Below are 19,610 nucleotides of genomic sequence, written 5' to 3' on the forward strand. Positions count from 1 at the left end.
GAAAACCTTTATTCATGTAAAGGTCCACATCACATTCATACATATTTCTGTGTAAATCAGAGGGGCTGAAATGATCTTCTACGAGTATGAAGGTCATACCTTTACAGCGACGATTGACATGAATTTGAAATTCTACATGTGTACGTGAGGTTTTCAAATCTCCTTTTGGCTTCTTCAAAGTTTTCTGAAGATGAGGCATTTGTAGAATTCTTCCATCTCGATCTGGAAATGAAACATTACAGGTATAAAAGGAATGTCGTCGGTTGTAGTTCATTTCTGTACCTTTCAGTGTTGCAGTGTGCGACTCGCCATCCTCTCCATACGCAGCCCGTTCCCATAGGCCAGCTGTCTGAGCACATCAACATCTGGAAGACCCCACTCTGGATTCCTGTGTATCACAATTTAACATGGCTCACTTTATATACACCCCACCAGCAGAGCCAGACAAAAGGCGCCTGTTGTTATGTAGCAGCTCGGCTGGTTGATTTCGGGATAGCCTTTTTAAATTTAGTATCACACTTCAAAATAATGTGAAATAAACTTGTTACTCGTAACGTTAAGCTGTGTTTGGCTCTAAACACGAATGCAGTAAAAAAAAAATATCAGAAATATTGATTGTATTGTGTGATATTAACTGTTGATGCCCTCTCACGTTTTCCGAAGCTCTTCATCCAGGTGTTCATTACAACTTGGTGTAATGATGCCGTTCACAGCATACACCTGAAAACATTTCGGATTTTGAAAGGTGTCCGTTTTTAAAGTCTGTTGTATCATGTTTTTGTACTTCATGCTTGTGTGACGACACCATAGACTTTATAAAAAAAAATACATCTTGAATGTCCTGCTAGCACGCACCCCATATGTCATCAAAAGGCCATTTTGTTTGAGGATCTGACCGGCTCCACCGAAAACACCCTGGAGAGATTACAGACACACGGTGTTATTTAGCAAATTCTGCATTTTATGACCCCGGAATGTCTCGATCACTCGAGCAATTTAGCTCGACAGCCTCGGATATTTTGGAGGTGACGAGGCCTACCTGTGCTGTTTTAAAGGAGCTGTACTGCAGTAGGTTAATGGCAATAATGACGTCACAGGAGCTGCGAGGAAGACCTGCCCACTTCTCCCACGGTTCGCTGGCATCCAGGTGGACAGGGTGCAGCACAGTCTTTGCATGGGTTGCAGCAATGTACGCCTTGATACTGTAAACAAGGTGTGTCGACTGAATTTCACGTTTTCTATTTAAAATTCTCAGATTCCCACAAGTGACATCCTGTATCGTTCATTTGAGCTGCGTTCACAGATTCTGAATGAGTCGGACGCACAGGACACAAACCTTTCCCGAGACTCCTCCTTGATGTCTGACGGCTGCCAGGTGACAAAGGGCATCTTCTGGGCGAAGCGTACGACATGCTGCCCGGTCCCAGAGCCCAGCTCCAGGGCAAACAACTGCCTGTGTGACTCTTCCTCCAACACATCCTCAAGCACTGAACAGAGACTTTCCCAGTTCCTCTCGGCCTGAGGAGACAGCAGCATGTTCTGGAAGGAGGAGAGTAACAATCATGTCACCCCATCTTCAAGAATCACTTAAATCTGCGCATTGGTTTTTCTCTCCCAGCCGATCCTACTTACCTTCGCTTGTGCTGGGCGACAGAGACTTGTTGGGAAATAGCATATTGTTGGAGAATGGATGTGGTGGGTGACTGTGACAGCAGATGGATGCACAGATTACCTGGTTAAGAGGATTCCCTCTGTGCTCCTTCCAAGTGTCCAGCACTGGTACAGCACAGGTGACACACACACACACACACACACACACACACACACACACACACACACACACACACACACAGAAGTCACCTATCAAACAAAAAAATGTCGAAATATTACTGGGCACCTAATGCCACATAAAGTTCATCATGAAGTCCACAACAATGACAGAAATACTAATCAACATTATTGTAAAATGTGATATTATATTGCATGAGTTACAGTAATATATGGATAGTTGATATTTGATTTTGCATTATTGGTAAAAAAAAAAACAAAAAAAACTACAAACATCTTGTTTCTTGAAAACACTCAATCACAAGTTTAATTAGCTAATAAGGAAAAATGGGTCATTTTCTACTGTGTCCTGTAATATTCCTGTGTCACAGCGAAACATCAAACTTAGCCGCATCGCCTTGGATATACTATATACTATATACTCTATACTGATAATAATGAATCTTCGGTCACGCCACACTGGATATTTTGGATGACTTTTTTTTTTTTTTTTTTTTTTTTTTTTTTTTTAACCTTTTTCTGAATTGACATGCAAGTTATTTCTCACCGTGAGTGAAAAAAGTGAAGAAAAAAAAAGAAAAAGGCTCTTCGACATTTTTTTGTTTAGGGTGCGAGCCATTTGGCCACGCCCACTCACGACTCCCACTAAAATACGACATTTTTCGCCGGGAGAGACGCGTGTACCAACTTTCATGAGTTTTGGAATATGATAAAGCCTCCAAAAATGCAGTTGTTTTACGCAGAATAATAATAATAATTATAATGCAAAATAATAATTCCTTGAAGAGCAATAAGGCTTTCGCACGGGCTCGTGCTCGAAACCCTATATATATATATTTTGTAAGTTTTATTTATATATTCTGTGTGTTTCTTTCCTTCTTTTTTTTGTGTGTTTTTATTTTTTTTTAAGTTACCCAAACATCTTTCCAACGTATGTATTTGTACTGTCCCTCACGGGCCTCCGTTAGGTTTCCTAACAGTTCACGCGGTGTATTGTGGGTAGGTCAGCAGCAGAGAGGACGCCATGTGCTTTTAAGAGGCAAGAGGGACGCGAAGGAGACCTGGCTGCGACAAACTCGGTGTGTTTCGTGTTTTTTTTAAGAGGGACGCCGGGACAAACCTTTCCAGTTACCGTCCACCATGTACTGCACCAGTCGCTGCCTCCGCACCGCGCTGCGGGTCGCGGCGGGGACTCGCCGGTACGTAAACGCGCGGGTCAACGGTACACCGGAGCCAGCGGTTCCCTCCGAGCCGGGACGTCTCGGGGAGTGTTCAAGGGCAGACGGCCGCCGACCGCTGCCGGTTATCGAGGGTGTAAAACGATCCTTTAGAGCGGCTGTATAATCCAGGTGTAGCAGCTGTTTTCTGCCGTTTGCAGGTATTTCTTCTGACGACTGAGGTCAAAACAGGAACTGGAAATTCGTGCAGGTCAAATAGACGCGAGCCTTTTCGTCTCTTTTGTCTGATCCTGCAGCGCTGCACACCGAGCAAAGCTTTTGGGTGCAAATATGTCCTCCGGCTAAATTGTTTAAAAAAAAAATAATAATAATAATAAAAAGCAACCACATGTAACTGGAACCGTCACACGTGGTTTCTTCACATTGTATTCAATCCTGGTGTACAAGGGCTGAGGAGGTCACTGAGGTGGTTAGCAATTTAGGACAACTGGAAACACATCATATATATATATATTTTTTAAAAACATTTTCTTGTTATATTCGCTTTAACCAACAGCACCTTCTAGTACTGCACGGGCTGCTAATACGAGTCTTTAATTAACTGATCGATTTAGGGATCTACAACACATTTGGTGGTCAGATGTTGAACAAGGAAGTCAAATAAAAGCAAGGTGCACCACATGTGCACTGTAAATCTCTTGTCTAGCTGCTGGTCATTGTTTTAGAAAGCACCATTAAAAAAAAAAAAAAAAAACCGTCAAAACAGAGCAGCAGAAGAAAATGTGATCAAGTAAAGACACATATATATATATATGCCATATATTATATATATATATATATACATATATATATATATATATATATATATATATATATATATGGGTTCACAGTGGTGTCCTGCAGCCTGCCCTCTGACGACCTCAGTTAAAGGTGCAATATGGAAGATTTAAGTCCCGTCTTGTAATACCGCTTCGTACAATAAGAGAGGCGATCGTGAGTCACTGTAGTCTCCAGACGGTCTGTCATCGGCACCGTTCAGAGTCTCTTGAAGTTTGCGTATTCTTTTCTTGCCGTTAGTTAGTCGTTGGCTTTCTCTGTTTGTTAACTGATTCGTGTAAAGTTGGATTGTACGGACAGTGGATCGTCAGAGACGACGGCGATCGGCCCTGTAGTTTACCTTTATAACCCGCCTATATCCATTTTTTTTTTTTTTTTTTTTTTTTTTTAAGAAAGACCAGAGTAGCAAGAAAACAACCCCAGGCAAAACCACACATCAATTATATTTTGAATGATCTGTGACGAGTTTGCGTTGTCGTTCGATGCACTGCGGCGGTCAGTCCACCCGGTTTGTTTGCTGCATAAAGTTGCTTCAGTTTGTGTTTTCTGTCACGGCTGAAGGCCGACTTGGACGCTACAGCGACTCACTGTTGCCTCTTGAGGTGCGAGGTGGTATTACGAGACTGGACGGGTCGGGGATAGTTGAAATGCACTTATCGTAAGTCGCTTTGGATAAAAGCGTCCGCCAAATGAAATGTAATGTAATGGGTAGCTGGTTAGCACGTAAACGGCAGACGACACGATACATAGACGTCTTTTGACATAGTGTCAACTATTTCTTCGCATCCTGTCGATCATTCGAGTTCATTTTTTGTTTGGTTTAAACTGGAAATCGTACACGTTGCACTTTGAATGCCCAGAAACCCAATTTTTTTTTTCTTTTTCTTTTCCAATTTTCCAGGCAACAGCTGCAGCGGCAGACGCCGGCCGTGTGTGCCCTCAGGCTACTTAAAACCAGTTCAGCCACCCACTCAGATGCCATCGCCGCCCCTGCTCTGGACGGAGCGCCCAAACGGTATTCTCCCAAAATCCAACAGCTTGTCGGCGACATAGCCAGCCTCACCTTGTTAGAGGTGTCGGACCTCAATGAGCTCCTCAAGGTTTGCGTCCTTAAATCCTGAATCTAATCCACCGCACGTCTCGTCAGACAGACTTTTGTGATCCAGGCGTTCTGTTATGTTGACTGATATTCTTGTTCTTCCGAATCACAGAAAACTCTGAATATCCAGGATGTTGGAATGATGCCTATGGGGACGATGGCCGCATCAGCGCTGCCTGCTCAGGTACAAATGCTTTTGCTCACTGAAAAGGAACTTCTGAAGACAATATAACCGGAGCATCTTCTAATATAACATCATCTGCTACAGCACCACCACAAACCACAACCGTATAAACCCAGTTTCTGCATATTCCGTCACTGCAGCTTTCACCGGTGTTTTACCTCACGAATGTCAAAGTGTTGTTAAGGCCCACCTCACGAGTAGCAGCGAGTTGTCATCGCGGCTGTCGTGGATCCATGTGCGCGACTCAATTTGCTGGTCTTTGTTCCTAGGACGCAGAGGAAGAAGAGGCTCCCGTAAAGAAAGAGAAGACTCACTTCACAGTCAAATTGACAGAGTCAAAGGCAGCTGACAAAGTAAAGCTTATAAAGGAAGTGAAGAACTGCATCCAAGGCTTGAATCTGGTGCAGGTAGGTGTGATCATTAGAGACGTTTAAAGGTACCCTGTGGAGCTTTAGACCAGTGGCAACTTTGCTGAATGACAGTTGGTGGTGGTCACATGACAGCAGAAATGCAGGTTGTTGTTTTTTACACTAGCAGCACGTTATAGGGCATCTGTCAACTTCAAAATATTACGAAAATAAAAAGAAATTAGAACCACAAACTGTTGGCTTTGTATGCAGTATTGCACACTGTTGTGTGTGTGTGTATATATATATATATATATATATATGCACTGAACCATTCTACTGTTGCTCTTGATGTTTTTTGTGCTGCTTCATAGTTGAGTCACACTGTGATTTAGAAGATTACACCAGGTTTCATTGTTTTTAGACGAGTGTAACATGGTGTTAATTATGGCTGCCACACTGAATCTAAAGCATCACAGTCTATAATAGGAAAAAGATTTGAGATTCAGCAGAGTCACTGAAGCTATTATTGGCAGTAGTTCAAGTGCAGGCAAGTGCAAGACCGCTTTAAGTGTAAACACAGTTTTGGTAACCTCATTACATCTTTCTTTTTGTCTCTGTCCCTCCTAAACCAGTCTAAGAAACTAGTGGAGTCTCTGCCACAGGAAATCCGGGCCAACGTATCTAAAGAAGAGGCAGAGAAACTTAAAGCAGCCCTGGAGGCAGCAGGCGGCACCGTGGTGTTGGAGTAGATCCATGCGCTCACACGCCCCACCTGTTCTCCACCATTTTGCTGCTCATGCACTTCGTCCGTCATTCTGCATTTTTTTTTTTTTTTTTTTTTTTTTTACACAACAAAGAGGGAGCATCCCAAGAGAAGAGAGAAGGAAACAAAGAAATGCCTTCTGACAATAATACCGTCTCCTAGCAGCGTCAGGCGGGGCGGTCCGACTCGGACTGAACTTTCCAGGCACGCAGCCTGCACAAACGGCTGCCCCGCTGTTTGCTCGTTCATTTGTTTGCTCGTGTGTTTGTCCCGATACTGGTGTAGCAAACAAGCTACAGAAATACTGACCTGGGTGCCAATTATGTCAGTTGGTAATGCCGAGTGTATGTTCAACCTTTAACAGAAGGAAAGCATGCGCTGTAGGAGCGCAGTGACCAGGCAGATACCGATTACATTTGCCGAGGAACACCAGATACTGTATCTTGTTCGGAGGATGGCAGGGCTGAGTCCTTATATTGCTCATAGAATTGTTCAAAATGTGATTAAACTTGAAATATCCATATTTCCCCCTTCTACGTGTTCTTCTTTATCTTGCGGGTGATTTAATGAAATATTTTGGATAAACAAAGTTTAAAACTTGATAAGAGTCTCATAGAAGGCTTCATTTAATGTGTGTGTGTGTGTGTTGCTTTAAACATATAATGCTGTACTGAGACTGAAAAACTGCAGTATATTGTAACATAAGGAAGATGCGAATAGTTTTGCCCCGGTAGATGACGTCGTGCTGTACTGCTGCGCCCCATAGAGGTCCTGTTGTCTCTGGAGGACGGTGGTTTCATGAACCCCTTTTTGTTTCTGGGTAAACTTTTGAAATGTGTTTTAATTATGCCGATTTATTGTTGACATGAACAGCAATTTTTACTGTCCTGGAAGAGAGGAAAGCAAACTCCAAATATAACCTGAGACGATAGTTTTAAAAACATGCAATACACTTTAATACTAATTTGCAGGTAACCAATGTTTATCTCAAACCTCCCAAATATTCATGTAAAGCTAGTTCGGATCATGTTTTAAAGACTGGATGGCTCTACATTAAGCTCCAATGGTTTGACCAGCAGGTCCTCTTGAGGTCGAATACCCCCTGAAATATAAATATATCACCTAGCAAAAAACTACAATCGGAGACGAGAGGTTATAAGCTACAACAGAGTCATTTAACAGCTGGCCTGGCACCTGCTTGTTGGAAAAACACAGGTTTTTTATTGTTAAAAGTGTCCCAACGAAGCCACAGTACCAGAATCCTGAAGCTGAAGCCGCTGAATGGGTATCGGCTGCAATTTATTTGGTTTATTTACACCCATGTTTAATGTGTTGTCACAATGTCCTCGTGTGACGGAAAGGCCCTCTGGTCATCAATAGAAAGAACAAAATGAATGTACACCCAGGGTGACTGTAAACACCTCAAATTCCTGTCTCACAACTTGCACCTTTATCCTTTGGATTTGTACACGTCCAAAAGTTCTGATATATCCAGTGAAGCTCCGCCCACCTTTGACTAAACCAGACGTCTGACAAGGCCAGCCTTTATGTTGGGCAATTGAACATGTTACATGATTCATGTTCAGTGTGATATAGAATTGGTACAGATCGATTTGATGCCTCTAAGTGGTCACTCTTTGTAGATTGCCACCAGGTGGTGCTTGTAGTCTATTTTCAGGGCTGTTTTTAACTTGTTTAAAAAAATAAAAAAAAAAGCCTTGAAAAGACAAAAATGAGGTCGAAATGATCAAATCCTTCATCTCTTCAAAATATGTCAAGACCTGGATCCTTTTTGTGGTATCTCATCCGGATGAGTTTATCAGTACGACGTTTTAATTTTTTAAAGTAGTACATGGGTTTTAAATATACATCAATTGTACCAGGATGGGCAGATGGACCTGCATTCATTGACAATGGTACAATTACCTTACCTTTGGTACCACACAATGTCCCTATAGCGCTTTTCAGAAGATTACATCAGAGTAAAACAGCATCCACTGAAATAATCCGGATATTAAGAGTCCTAATGTCTATATATCCTATACTGTATCTATTGTGCTTTGATAAATTGGCATTTCTAATTTATGTTTTGTCATGTGTAATGTAAATATTAACCTCAACCTGACCCTGAGGATCTTACCAAAGCAACAACAACAACAACAACAAAAGTATACTTTTAGTTAGAGGTTGTAAAAATGTTAGAAGATCACTAAAGGCAGCAGACAGCTTCGAGCTCCCCTCTGGCTCCACTGCAGGTTTTTACATAAAGTGTAAGAAAAAGAGTATAATGGATATATAGGAGCAAAGAGGAAATTACATAAAGCAGCCCATGTCAGTCAACTCCCTCAAGAGACAGTGAGAGCTGAAACCAAGAAAAATTTCAAGTGGACGGTGGATTGTTTTCCTCTTTGAGAGTGTATTTAAGTGTTTGGTCAAAAACTATCCAATCAGGAAGGTAGGTTGCCCAGAAAAAAACACATCAATGGAGAATAGTGCATACATTTGCTTGGCCCTCAAGGACATTAAGTTTGGATATTGACATAACAAAACATAACATGAATTGCAAGATTGAAAATGGAAATTGCAATTAAAAAGTAATCACTTGAAAAATGGTCAACAAAAGTGTGTTTTGGCATATTAGCAAAATGGCACAAAAATGCAAATGGGAGAAAAAAGTATCGAAGAGCATAAATGGAAAAGCTCAAAATTAGTTGTAAAAAGAACAAAATGTAGCCAAGCTTAAACCAGTCTTTGATCGCCACAAAGTTCAATTATTAGACTGAATTAGATTAATATTTGTCTTCTTCCTCTAAATATTGCTTTGTTAACCATGTGCAAATAAGGGCACTGAACTCAGTGGGGATTTGCTCTGAGCATGAACACCAGGGGGCGTGTGGACATTAACCATCGGAGGAAACGTAAACTCACCACCAACCATAATGTTGGTTGGTTGGTATTGAACATTTGTTCAATATAAACACAGTATGGAAGATCTGTGAAATGAGAATCAAGTAGAACTGACTGTGGTGGATTCCTATCATTTGCATACTCATTTTAATGTACCTATAAAGAAGTGGATTTATGTGCCTTGGAATAATGTGAAATATCTGATAGGATTGTTAAATGTACATTTTTCTACACTCACGTGCCAGTTTATTGGGTACACCTGGCTGAAACTAAAGTAACAGACCTGCGATAAAACCTAAAAAGTCAACCTGCAGCTGATTCAACTTTATAGTCGTTTCGGAGCCTGCAGTTTGTGGTGATGTTGAATTTTATTTTTTACACTGACAGGTGTTTCTGTTATTTTGACCAGTCCATTTATATCAATGGCATTATGCCAAATAACAGAAACACCACGCTGTATGTTTAGATACAGTTCAACAGCAACACGAACTATCTCCTTCAAACTAACTCCCCGAAACAGGCCAAACAAAAACTCTATATTGCAGGACTGCATCAGTTAAAGCCCAGTGTCCCTAATAAACTGGTACCTCCGAGTACTTTATTTCTTGAACTAATGAGAGGAAATGGTCCTACAGACCAACTTCTGAATACTATCATTAGCTGTCCTTACTTGTGTCTGTCTGTGCCAGATCCTGCGTATCTTGAAGTGTTTGCTCATGTACTGCCTCTGCTCTGACTCGCAGCAGGTGTCCAGTTACTGTTTCTGCCATGAGTCCCCTCCCTCTCTGAATCAGCACACACTGCAGGCCACCAGGCTGCCCATTCATACCACTGCTGCGCGACTCATTTCAAATCATGTCACCCTTACAAACCGTAGCAAACACTTGGGCTTTACAGGCTTCGAGAAAATTATCATTATAATCTATAAACAGCGGTACATGCTGTGGATACGTGTCCTTAATGTTAAGAGTGTTGACCTTTTGACCCCTTTGTGTGACCCTGACTCTGAATGTTGTAGCCTGATGTCTATTCTTGACAAATATCTGTGAACTTTGAGACCTTTCACTTGTTTTAGGGGAATCCTGGGATGCCGGCATTCCACAGTCACAAAACTAATGCAGCAGTCAAGCTGACTTACTATTTTTATATTAGTCACGTACACTTCCTCCCACAAACCAGCTGCACCCCCTCTCTTGGCACAGAAACATGCAGTGAGTACGGAGGCACATTTGTCAGGACAAGCTCAGCCACATGGTTTCCCTGAGTGACCCGGTCTTAGTAAGAAACAAATAAATAAATCAAAAACATGTAGATTTGACATGAAGGTCACTTCTTTATTTTTTTTTTTTTTTTTTTACACCAGCAGCGTTGAGAGAAGATGAGAAGAGTGCTTTCGGACAATGTTTTCCCAGCAGCCTTTGAGAAGCCTTTATTCTTTCGGAGTTTGTTTCACTGACAACATGCAGGAGAGTCGCGTTTCTCGTTGGTACTTTGGTGGAATCTCCTCCAGCGCAGCAGCCTGTTTTACACACCCACTGGATTTAATCAAGGTAAAAGATAAAGCCACTCCATATTAAATGAATTAAACACATTTATAACACATTTTGTGTCACACATTTTTTCCATTTAGAGGTTAAGAACTTGATCCAGGTAAACCTCAGTGATCTGTCTGGGGTTCGTGCCTCTGGATTGTTGTGTGGAAAATGCTACTAAAACTGTATTCCTGAAGGGTTTGTTATCTTCTTTTCCTGGAGAAACCAACATTTGGAATATCTTGCATTGGCAATCATTCAGCTTCATTATGATAATTATTAGGCTTGTTTGGACGCTTTAAAGTACGTGAAATGATCTTTAGCACATGTTTGTTGGCTCAGTTTTCTGTCTTGCAGCCATTATGCAGTTATTAAATAGATTTTCTTTGATTCAGTATGCTCATTGCACTCAGTCCGCACATCATCTCAGGTGAGCTTTCATTTTAGACTCATTTTTGAACCAGTATTGTTTTCTTGATGCACTCTGGCCCCTGTTGATGCCCTCTGTCTCTCTACACATGTGCCGATAGCTCTCACTCCAAAGTGTGACTGACCCTCTTTGCTGGTGGTTTGCAGGTGCACTTACAAACGCAGCAGGAAGTGAGGGTGAGGATGATCGGGATGACTATTAACGTAGTGCGGAGATACGGTTTTCTGGGTCTCTACAGTGGCCTCAGCGCTTCCCTCTGCCGGCAGGTGGATAAATACTTACACATTAAAACATGTACTCACTTAACATGTTGCACTTTTCCTGATTTATTTTTGTCTCTGTCTTACCCAGATGACATATTCCCTCTCACGGTTTGCCATTTATGAGACGGTCAGGGACAAGATGAAAAGAAAAAACAAAGGTTTCATGCCTTTCTATCAGAAAGTCCTGCTGGGTGCCTTCGGAGGTGAGTGGGATGGTGTTACACATCTAGGCAGTATGTTATATTCTAGTCTTAAACTGTTGTTTCATTATGTATTGTGTTTTCTTTAACAGGGTTTACAGGAGGTTTCATTGGGACTCCAGCTGACCTGGTGAATGTCCGGTGAGTTTAGAGGATAGATTGATTAATATCACAAAGGAAATTGTCCTGTACATTATTACAACCTGTTCTAATGTGTTTTAGTTGGTAGGAGTCACAACTTACAGTTTCACTTTTATAAGGTTTTACAAAGCAGTGCTATCATTGTACTGCATGTTTCTGTGAAAGCCTAAATCTACTGTTTGTTCATCACAGAGACAATAAAAATAATTTTTAAAAAAGTGATATAACCCTGCTGAAAATGTTTATGCCAACCACATTTTGCTTCCAAGTTGTTCTGCAATTTGAAATTTAGGAACGGCTCAGAGTCTCACGAACAAACCGAACCATAAAACAGCTATAACTTTTTGCGTGTACCATTCCAATTTGAATGGCCAATTTTCATTGAATATATATAATTGCTGTGAGGGTTACTCGTTCTATCAGGGATCTTTTCAATCTCTCATCTATGCAGAATGCAGAATGATGTCAAGTTGCCGGCAGAGCTCAGAAGAAAGTAAGTGCAGGTGAAAACGGGAACACATCCTGTGTAATAATTACCCACCATTACAGCTCTTTTCATGCCAATAGTCACATTGTGAAATGTGTGTTTCTTTCTCCCAGTTATGCTCATGTACTTGATGGACTATTTCGTGTTTGGAAGGAAGGTAAGATTCATAAAAGCTATTTTTTTGGATTACTCGTCATCAAAGCTGACATGTGTTCCCTTTATTGCGTTTCATCACAAAAGGAAATATTATAAGGCAAAAGATCATTTTTAAAAGCTGCTTCAAGCTTCAAGTTCATTTGCCTTTTTATTCGTTTACAAAGTTCTCTATTCTGAAATTTCCTTTCAAGAGGGGATGAGGAAACTGTTCTCTGGTACGACAATGGCTTCTACCAGAGGTGCACTGGTCTCTGTCGGACAGGTAAAGTTCTGCCCTACAAAGCAAGAGGACTGTTACTGTAGAAGCAGTGAAATTGAGAAAAAGGTGTTGAAAGTTTTCAGGTCGGATGGCAAACTTTAAAGCATTGAGGAAGGTTGTATGTTTTTATTTGTATGTTTCCTTTTTAAGAAGATTATTTTACCCTCCAAAAATAATTACCATATAATCCACAAAACATTTACAAAATGTAAATACTTCCCCGGATAATCTTCAGATAAGGCTAAGAGAAACTGTGGCATATACTAACAAACTGATCTATCAGCTTTCACTTTATAATTTGTTTGACACATATACTTTAGTTTCTTGTTTACAGCCTGTAAAAAAACAACCAAGTGTCTGTTTTTGTCTAAATATCGGAGTACTATTAATATTTGTATTAAATTAATATAATACATTAATTTAATACTTTTGAATTTGCGATTCACGATTAGCGTAACCACCAAACTCCATGGAATTTAACTTTTTTCTTTCCATCCACATCATTTACCTGTAGCCAACACATGTTCAGTTCATTAGAAAGGACACTTTCCAACTACAGAAAACAACTAGGAAAAACAAATAATTAAACCTAGCTGTGGTTTTCGCTGAGGCTAGTCCTGCTTATCTCAATAACTAGCAGCTGATAGCCTATGGACTGAGCTGTATGTAAAGATATGTGTACTCTATATATATGTATATTTTTATATGCAGTTTATAGCCTCATAAATACAGCATATACAACCACCTATATCAACATTATTTTGGGGTTTCTAGGTCTGTTTTGTAGTTACTTCAAATTTGAAAAAGCCATTTTATAGGACATTGCATTTCTATGGAATGATATGTTTCCATAAACAGAAGCAGGAATCAGAAAGTCAAAGGTTCTAAATCTATTTTGAGCAGCTGCATCATTTCTTTATTTTGCCTGTAGGGCAACATTTTTAATTTACAGTTGCGGCACATGGTGATTCGGTACTATTGAGCAGCATGTGTGTATTTTATGCCCCTACAGCTTTCCTGTTATGATCAGTCCAAACAGTTGGTTCTGACCAGTGGTTACCTAACTGACAACATCCTCACTCACTTCCTGGCCAGTGTGTTTGCAGTAAGTGTCTCATCTCACTGTATATACAAAAAAACAAAAAAACACCCCATTGTCTAAGATAAACGTTCTTTTTTTCTTCGCTACGCAGGGTGGCTGCGCCACGATCCTGTGCCAACCACTCGACGTTGTCAAAACAAGATTAATGAACTCAAAAGTGGATTATGGGGTGAGTGTTTTGTACAAGACATGCTGTCATGTGATTCGTCTAACTGGTTCTGCCTTGCTAGGCAGGAGGAAGACTCTCTGGGTTTTCCTTCATCACTCTGACATTGTATGTTTTATCCAGTGCCTGAATAAGCTTGGTGTGTCTCCTGTGTTTTTTGTCTCCTTGTTGCAGAGTGTGTTTCACTGTCTAACAGAGACAGCAAAGCTGGGCCCGAAGGCATTCTACAAGGTGGATGTCCCCTTTACCAATTACACCACAAAGACATGTTTTACCCTGCTTCGTCCGATCAAATACACGACTCCTTAACCATCTCTGATGTAACTGTTACTGTATTTCAAACCTCTTAAGACTTTCCTCTGAAATAATGATATGATTTGTCCCCAGGGTCTTGTTCCTGCAGCTATCCGCCTCATCCCTCACACAGTCCTCACCTTCACACTCCTTGAGCAGCTGAGGCAGCATTTTGGTGTGGTGGTCATCGCTTGAGAGTGTCGTAGGAAAGTCATCCTTCAAGGGAGCCCGTGGCTATAGTGATCCTCCATGTTGGACATCTTGATCATGATACTGGTTTTCAAACTTCACGGGGTCCAGTGGAACCAACAGAGGATGACACGTCTGTCTGAGAAAATCCCTTTTCATGTTGCACTTCCCTTTATAACACAAAAAGGAAGTGACTGATGCATTAACACTCAAAGATCCACATATGGCAGTGGAATCAAGTGAACTGTAAAGTGTATTTTTTTTTCTGTCTCTCAAAGCTTTGTAAGCAAAGGCAACTTAAATTATTCACGTTCATCATTGTCTCACATTACCTGTCATGAACTGTGCAGGTATGTGACCTAAAGATTGTTGGCAAAAAGGAAGGTAAACAAACTTGTGACTGAAGTGCTTTTAAAATGAGAATTGTCTTATTAATAAAATAATAACAACATCAAATGATGCACCATGCAAAGTCCTGCACCAAGCCATTAAACATCTTTTTACAAGGCTTTCTTTGCCCTCTGGGGGACAGTGTTACACTGAAAAATAGTGCACCTGTGTTTGTACGTAATGTGTATTTGTAGTGATGCTGAATTCAAACTTATGTGTGCACAAACTATATATTTTTAGATTGTAGAAAGGGTCATTTCTACATTTTAAGTAAAGCCATAATATGTTTTATGTCCCTTTCTGAAACATATAGTGTGAATAAAATGCTGCACCTTACAGCAAAGAATAGGAGACTGATTCAATTAAGACAGCATTCATCCTTTACCTGCCTGTGAGCCACAGTTTTGTAAATATTTTCTCTCTTTAATACTCAGTCTCAGTCTCTTTTAAACAGGAATACCTGACCTGATTGGTTCAGCCGGAGCAAGACCGAACAAAACACGACCGTTGCCTTTATGAGGACAATCTGCAGCTTTTGAAACCAGAGGGCTTGTGGATTTATGAAGATACAATGTTTTATTTTTCGGATGCTGAGAAAATAGTTGTGTCTTGGTTCGGCGGCTGTATGTGGGTTTGTGGTTTCATGTTACTTGATATTTTTCCAGTTATTAGCTTCCCTAAGTTGTACAGTGAAGTACAATCCATCATGATCAGGTTTAAAAGACACCCGGATATTTTTCCCAAGTCCCACGCTTTACTTCCTGCCTGTATTGGTGTCAGTATTTGACTGATGATTGTTGTCTTCAGAGCATGACAGTTCCACGTTTGATGCTCATTCTTGAGGTAAAAGTCAAGAAAACGACATATAAACTTTCTTAATGTGGTCCAATTTCATAACTGACATATCACCAAGAGATGAATGTTTATGGGCAAGAATATATCTAAATCAGCTCTTTTGATATATAATTCAACTTTGTTGGTTACAGCAGTGCTGTTAGGTGCTTAATGGACGGGTTACATAAGCCTCTGAAAGTTGTGCAAAAAGTAATCTAAAGGTGAAACCGTTATAATCTGTGGTTGTCATGGAGCCTGCGGAAAGAGCAGTATGACGACACAGGCTGGTAATGACAGATAATGCACCGTACATCTGAGTCTCACTCCTTTTTTTTTTTTTAGTGTACATCCTGATTTACTTTGTAGTGAAGCTACAGACGCTGGTTGATGCTTGTAGTTTCCTCCTTATCAGGCACTCTATTGCTGGTAGACTACAGACGGACCACAGTGAATGAAAGTGTCCTTTGGGGATGCAGTTATTGATGTTATTGATGCACGTGCACACACAGCCCCTGCCTCTCTCTGAAGAAAGAGACCTCAAACTTTGTTTTGAAGCTGAGAACTGGATTTCTCTGAAATTTCTTGACAACAGAAACAGAATTTGAGATTTTAAAATGAAGTTCATGGCTTTCCCCGATGTGGCGGGCTCTTTTCGAAACACAAAGGGCAATAATAAAAATGTTTAACCTGATAGGATGCAGCATGCTTTTTAAATTTTAAATCAAACACTTGCTTAAAATAATCTGAAAACATAGCACATTTCTTTCCCAGAGAAACATGGCCTGAAAAGAATTATGAGAATGCTGACAACTGTTTGAAGAAAACATGTAAAGGACCGGCATTCAGTTTCATGCTTTTGAGACACTGATTGAAACACCGTCGCTTAATGTAAAATCAACACCAAAACAGGATTTAAAGAGTGACTGGATTAAAGGAGTAAAAATGTACTTTCATATTTTAGTTTATCGAGCATTTGGTTTTGAAATTAATCTAAAATATAGCAACAGTTACCCTCCAGCTTTTGATGTAAATGATCATGTGGATCAAATGTTATTCTCAAACATTTTTTTTTTCATTCAAGAGAAGCCTTTCATTTTTTAGACCTTATTTTTCTTTAAAATTATCCACTTTTGAAGCCCTAAAAGGAAAACATGGACCTTGACCTTATCCTTCTGTAGCTGTTTATTCATAATCATAATGAGAGTCATTTGTATCCGTGTTTAAAATTTTCTGGGTCACAGAATTTGTTGAAAACTTAATGAGCATGTTGAAGCTCTTATCTCAGCTCGGTTTTTAATAAATCCGTATCCCATCCTTGGCAAGCAGCTGGTTACAATTTGAGGACCAAGAAAAGCCATGATATGAAGATGAGGAGGAAGAGGACCAGCCTGCTGTTGTTGCTAAGCCTGCTAGCATTGCTGTATATATTTGCAGTTGTTTACAAAAGGCCCCAGGACGGACAGTTCTCTAAAAAATATGTTGCATTGCCTTTTGGAAATCAGCAGAGAAGTTTTAACAAAAGCCGGAGAAGTTGGATTAATATGCAAGGAGAGGATACAGTGCGTCTGAAGAAGCAGCTTTTGGGGAAAAAAAAACAACTACCTGAGGAGCTGTGGGGACTCAGAAACAGTAACATGGACTGTTGGCTGGAAACGCTGAGAGGACAGCGGCAAAAATCATTGGAGACGCATTTTATCTCACAATCTGAGGCTGAAATGTGAACACACCTGTGCGAGGTCCTTGCTGCTTGTGCGCCTTCCCTGCCTGTGGCATTACTGTGAAACATTATTCAGAGGTGTTATCACTGTAAACTGCATATCAACACCGAGGACAGAAAGTTCAGTGAATCAGGTAATTCAATTGACTCTCATTGCCGCCCCCAGAGGCCAGGACTTTGTGAGTTTCCGTCGTGAACTCTCTTTCTTATCAGCGCTGTTAAATTGTCTGGAGAAGATTATACCATCATCTCCATGTCCTGTGTAGTGTCGTGGTAATTTGTTGCCAGTTTCTCACTGGGTGGTAACAGCGCTGATCTCCTCGTTTTGGAATGACGACAGAGTTGAGAGAATGAGCAATGGTTTCACATTATGGAAAACGTTTTTGTGGGATGGAAAGTGGGAGCCAGGCTTTTCTCTTGAGGTCTGCCTTTGGATCTAAACCTACAGTACGTGCCTCCCTTCTTCTGCTCCGCCCTGCAGCCCTTTGCAGTCAGCCAGAGCAGTGAGCTTCACATAAACAGTAACTAAAGCCAAGGGAAAGGACGTCACAAAATCCTTATGTAAGGATGATAGTGAGTCTTGTGACTGGCAGACCAGAGCATCAGCCTTACTTAACCTTTTGGCCCCAAAGCTAGCAAGCAATAAAAATGTGAGAAATACCACAGATTTTTTTTATTTTTATGTTGTGCTGCTGAAGATCAGTCATATACAAATCAGAGCATCAAGCGTGTTAAGTATTGTATATGTAAATGTATACAATAGCCATCTAGCTTATTTTTATATGTGCCTTTATTTAATCCTTCAATTGTTTGCCCCAAATAAGTTTAAGCTCTGCCTTTGAATCCCATTTCCTGTAATTGTGAGCCAGAGCTACGGTCTTTTCAATCTGACAGCAAAAAGTATAGTGGACACTCAGAAAAAGAGGACAAAACAAGGCTGCTGCTCGCTACTAATGATAACGATGAAGATGGAAAAAAGCAGAGCACTGCAAGTCGTGTTCTCAGTGAAAATTTGGTATTAAACAGATTGTAAGAGATAAATTAGTCTGGGTCATCGTAAATGAACAGTTTTGTAAAAATGTTTGTTTTTATGTCCTGAAGACTTTGTGCTAACAAAGGTTATTAGCCGACTACAGTTCTGTCATCCAGCCTCCTTTTAAAAAGGACAGATATGACTCCTACATCTGACATAAAGACAGCTTCAGTGAAGCAAATGCTTTTTTGTGTTCTCTCCAAATGTTCAAGGTTGATTTTGCCCTGTCAGAGCGATTTAGCGTTCGCTTTAATTTCAGTTCGTTTTGTCTTGTGCAGCAAGAAGTTACAAAACCGAAATGATGACTGAACTGTGGTTGTTGTCATTTAGCAAACTTAACACCATCAGTGGGATGTTCAGAAGCCATTAGCAGAGCAGGGCAATTATATGGTGGCAATGAACCCTTTGGCTTTCCTGTAAAAGAAGCATAGACTACAGAGAGGAGGAAGACCTTATTGGAAAGTTCAGCAAAAAACTACCCTTAAGTATAATGTTTTAATCTGCTGGTATTGCTCTGAATTTCCCTTGAGATCATATGAAAAACATTGTTCACTCGTGCAGACCTGCACTTTCTCTGAAGGGGGTTTATTTCCTGCTTTTTGTTCCCTCTTTGTTTTTCCTGAGTGCACGCCATTACATAAAAATTCTAATTAAAGTTACAACAAATCACATACATTTCCTCAGCAGTCTTGAAAAGGCAATATGCATAAAAACAACCTGAAAAATTGGGGATATTCTATGAGCATTGCTGAACTGCTGTGCAATCTGGAGATACCTTTTACTTTGTGGAAGAATAATAAAACATACATTGACAAATGTAGAATAACTTTTACTATTATGGCATGCCATTCCTTATCCTCATAACCATCAGTGGTGCAAGTTGAGACTAAGCAGGTCATCTACTTCAGCTGAACTCATAGATTACTGACGTGTTTTTATTAGAGGCAGAACCTTTACATTACTTATTAACTGTTTTTCAGTCATTTTCCAAAGAGCACTACACAATTTGTAACTGATCAGTGCTTCCTCCCTTTTATACAGTGATTATTTCACTTGCATTGACATGCAATGTGAACATAACCTTTCACAGACTCAAATGCTGAAAGGCCTTCTATCATAGTGAACGTTTGTTTATCTTATTTTATTTATTGTGTGTATTTTCAGGCAAAGCTAGACTGTCCTTTTTTTGATATTGAATGTAAAAGCACAGATTGTTTGAAGAAGTCTTCAGGTTCATGCATCTGGATGGATCATTATCTCCTGAAACAGACTGTCCTCCCCTTAACCACGGCCATGTAGGTAAATCTGTGC

General features: G+C 40.3%; 3 protein-coding genes across 4 annotated transcripts; 2 read left to right on the top strand and 1 right to left on the bottom strand.

Moving 5' to 3' along the window:
* Nucleotides 1-1,812, bottom strand: LOC138623427 (methyltransferase-like 26 B). 2 transcript variants are annotated; one of them, XM_069702954.1, is made up of 7 exons: nucleotides 1,733-1,812; nucleotides 1,337-1,539; nucleotides 1,040-1,202; nucleotides 856-915; nucleotides 653-720; nucleotides 310-388; nucleotides 1-222 (listed from the first exon to the last, which is right to left on the bottom strand). In XM_069702954.1, the coding sequence occupies exons 2-7, from the start codon at nucleotides 1,534-1,536 to the stop codon at nucleotides 175-177; spliced, it is 618 nt and encodes a 205-aa protein (XP_069559055.1). In that variant the 5' UTR covers nucleotides 1,537-1,539; nucleotides 1,733-1,812; the 3' UTR covers nucleotides 1-174. The 2 variants fall into 2 exon arrangements, with proteins under 2 accessions (XP_069559055.1, XP_069559054.1); XM_069702953.1 differs by having other exon boundaries at nucleotides 1,633-1,800.
* A 978-nt stretch (nucleotides 1,813-2,790) lies between these two features.
* Nucleotides 2,791-6,722, top strand: mrpl12 (mitochondrial ribosomal protein L12). Its single transcript, XM_069702956.1, has 5 exons — nucleotides 2,791-2,987; nucleotides 4,705-4,903; nucleotides 5,015-5,086; nucleotides 5,356-5,493; nucleotides 6,069-6,722. The coding sequence occupies exons 1-5, from the start codon at nucleotides 2,929-2,931 to the stop codon at nucleotides 6,183-6,185; spliced, it is 585 nt and encodes a 194-aa protein (XP_069559057.1). The 5' UTR covers nucleotides 2,791-2,928; the 3' UTR covers nucleotides 6,186-6,722.
* Nucleotides 6,723-10,527: 3,805 nt separating this feature from the next.
* On the top strand, nucleotides 10,528-14,986 carry slc25a10a (solute carrier family 25 member 10a). The gene is made up of 11 exons (XM_069702741.1): nucleotides 10,528-10,656; nucleotides 11,215-11,334; nucleotides 11,420-11,534; nucleotides 11,624-11,672; nucleotides 12,124-12,165; nucleotides 12,273-12,316; nucleotides 12,507-12,577; nucleotides 13,587-13,679; nucleotides 13,768-13,845; nucleotides 14,017-14,073; nucleotides 14,230-14,986. The coding sequence occupies exons 1-11, from the start codon at nucleotides 10,567-10,569 to the stop codon at nucleotides 14,329-14,331; spliced, it is 861 nt and encodes a 286-aa protein (XP_069558842.1). The 5' UTR covers nucleotides 10,528-10,566; the 3' UTR covers nucleotides 14,332-14,986.
* Nucleotides 14,987-19,610: the final 4,624 nt, after the last annotated feature.

This window comes from Brachyistius frenatus, unplaced genomic scaffold (genome assembly GCF_029030835.1).
Source record: "Brachyistius frenatus isolate BFR_SWC_R1_liver_20210118 unplaced genomic scaffold, ASM2903083v1 Contig_43, whole genome shotgun sequence".
Lineage (NCBI taxonomy): Eukaryota > Metazoa > Chordata > Actinopteri > Embiotocidae > Brachyistius > Brachyistius frenatus.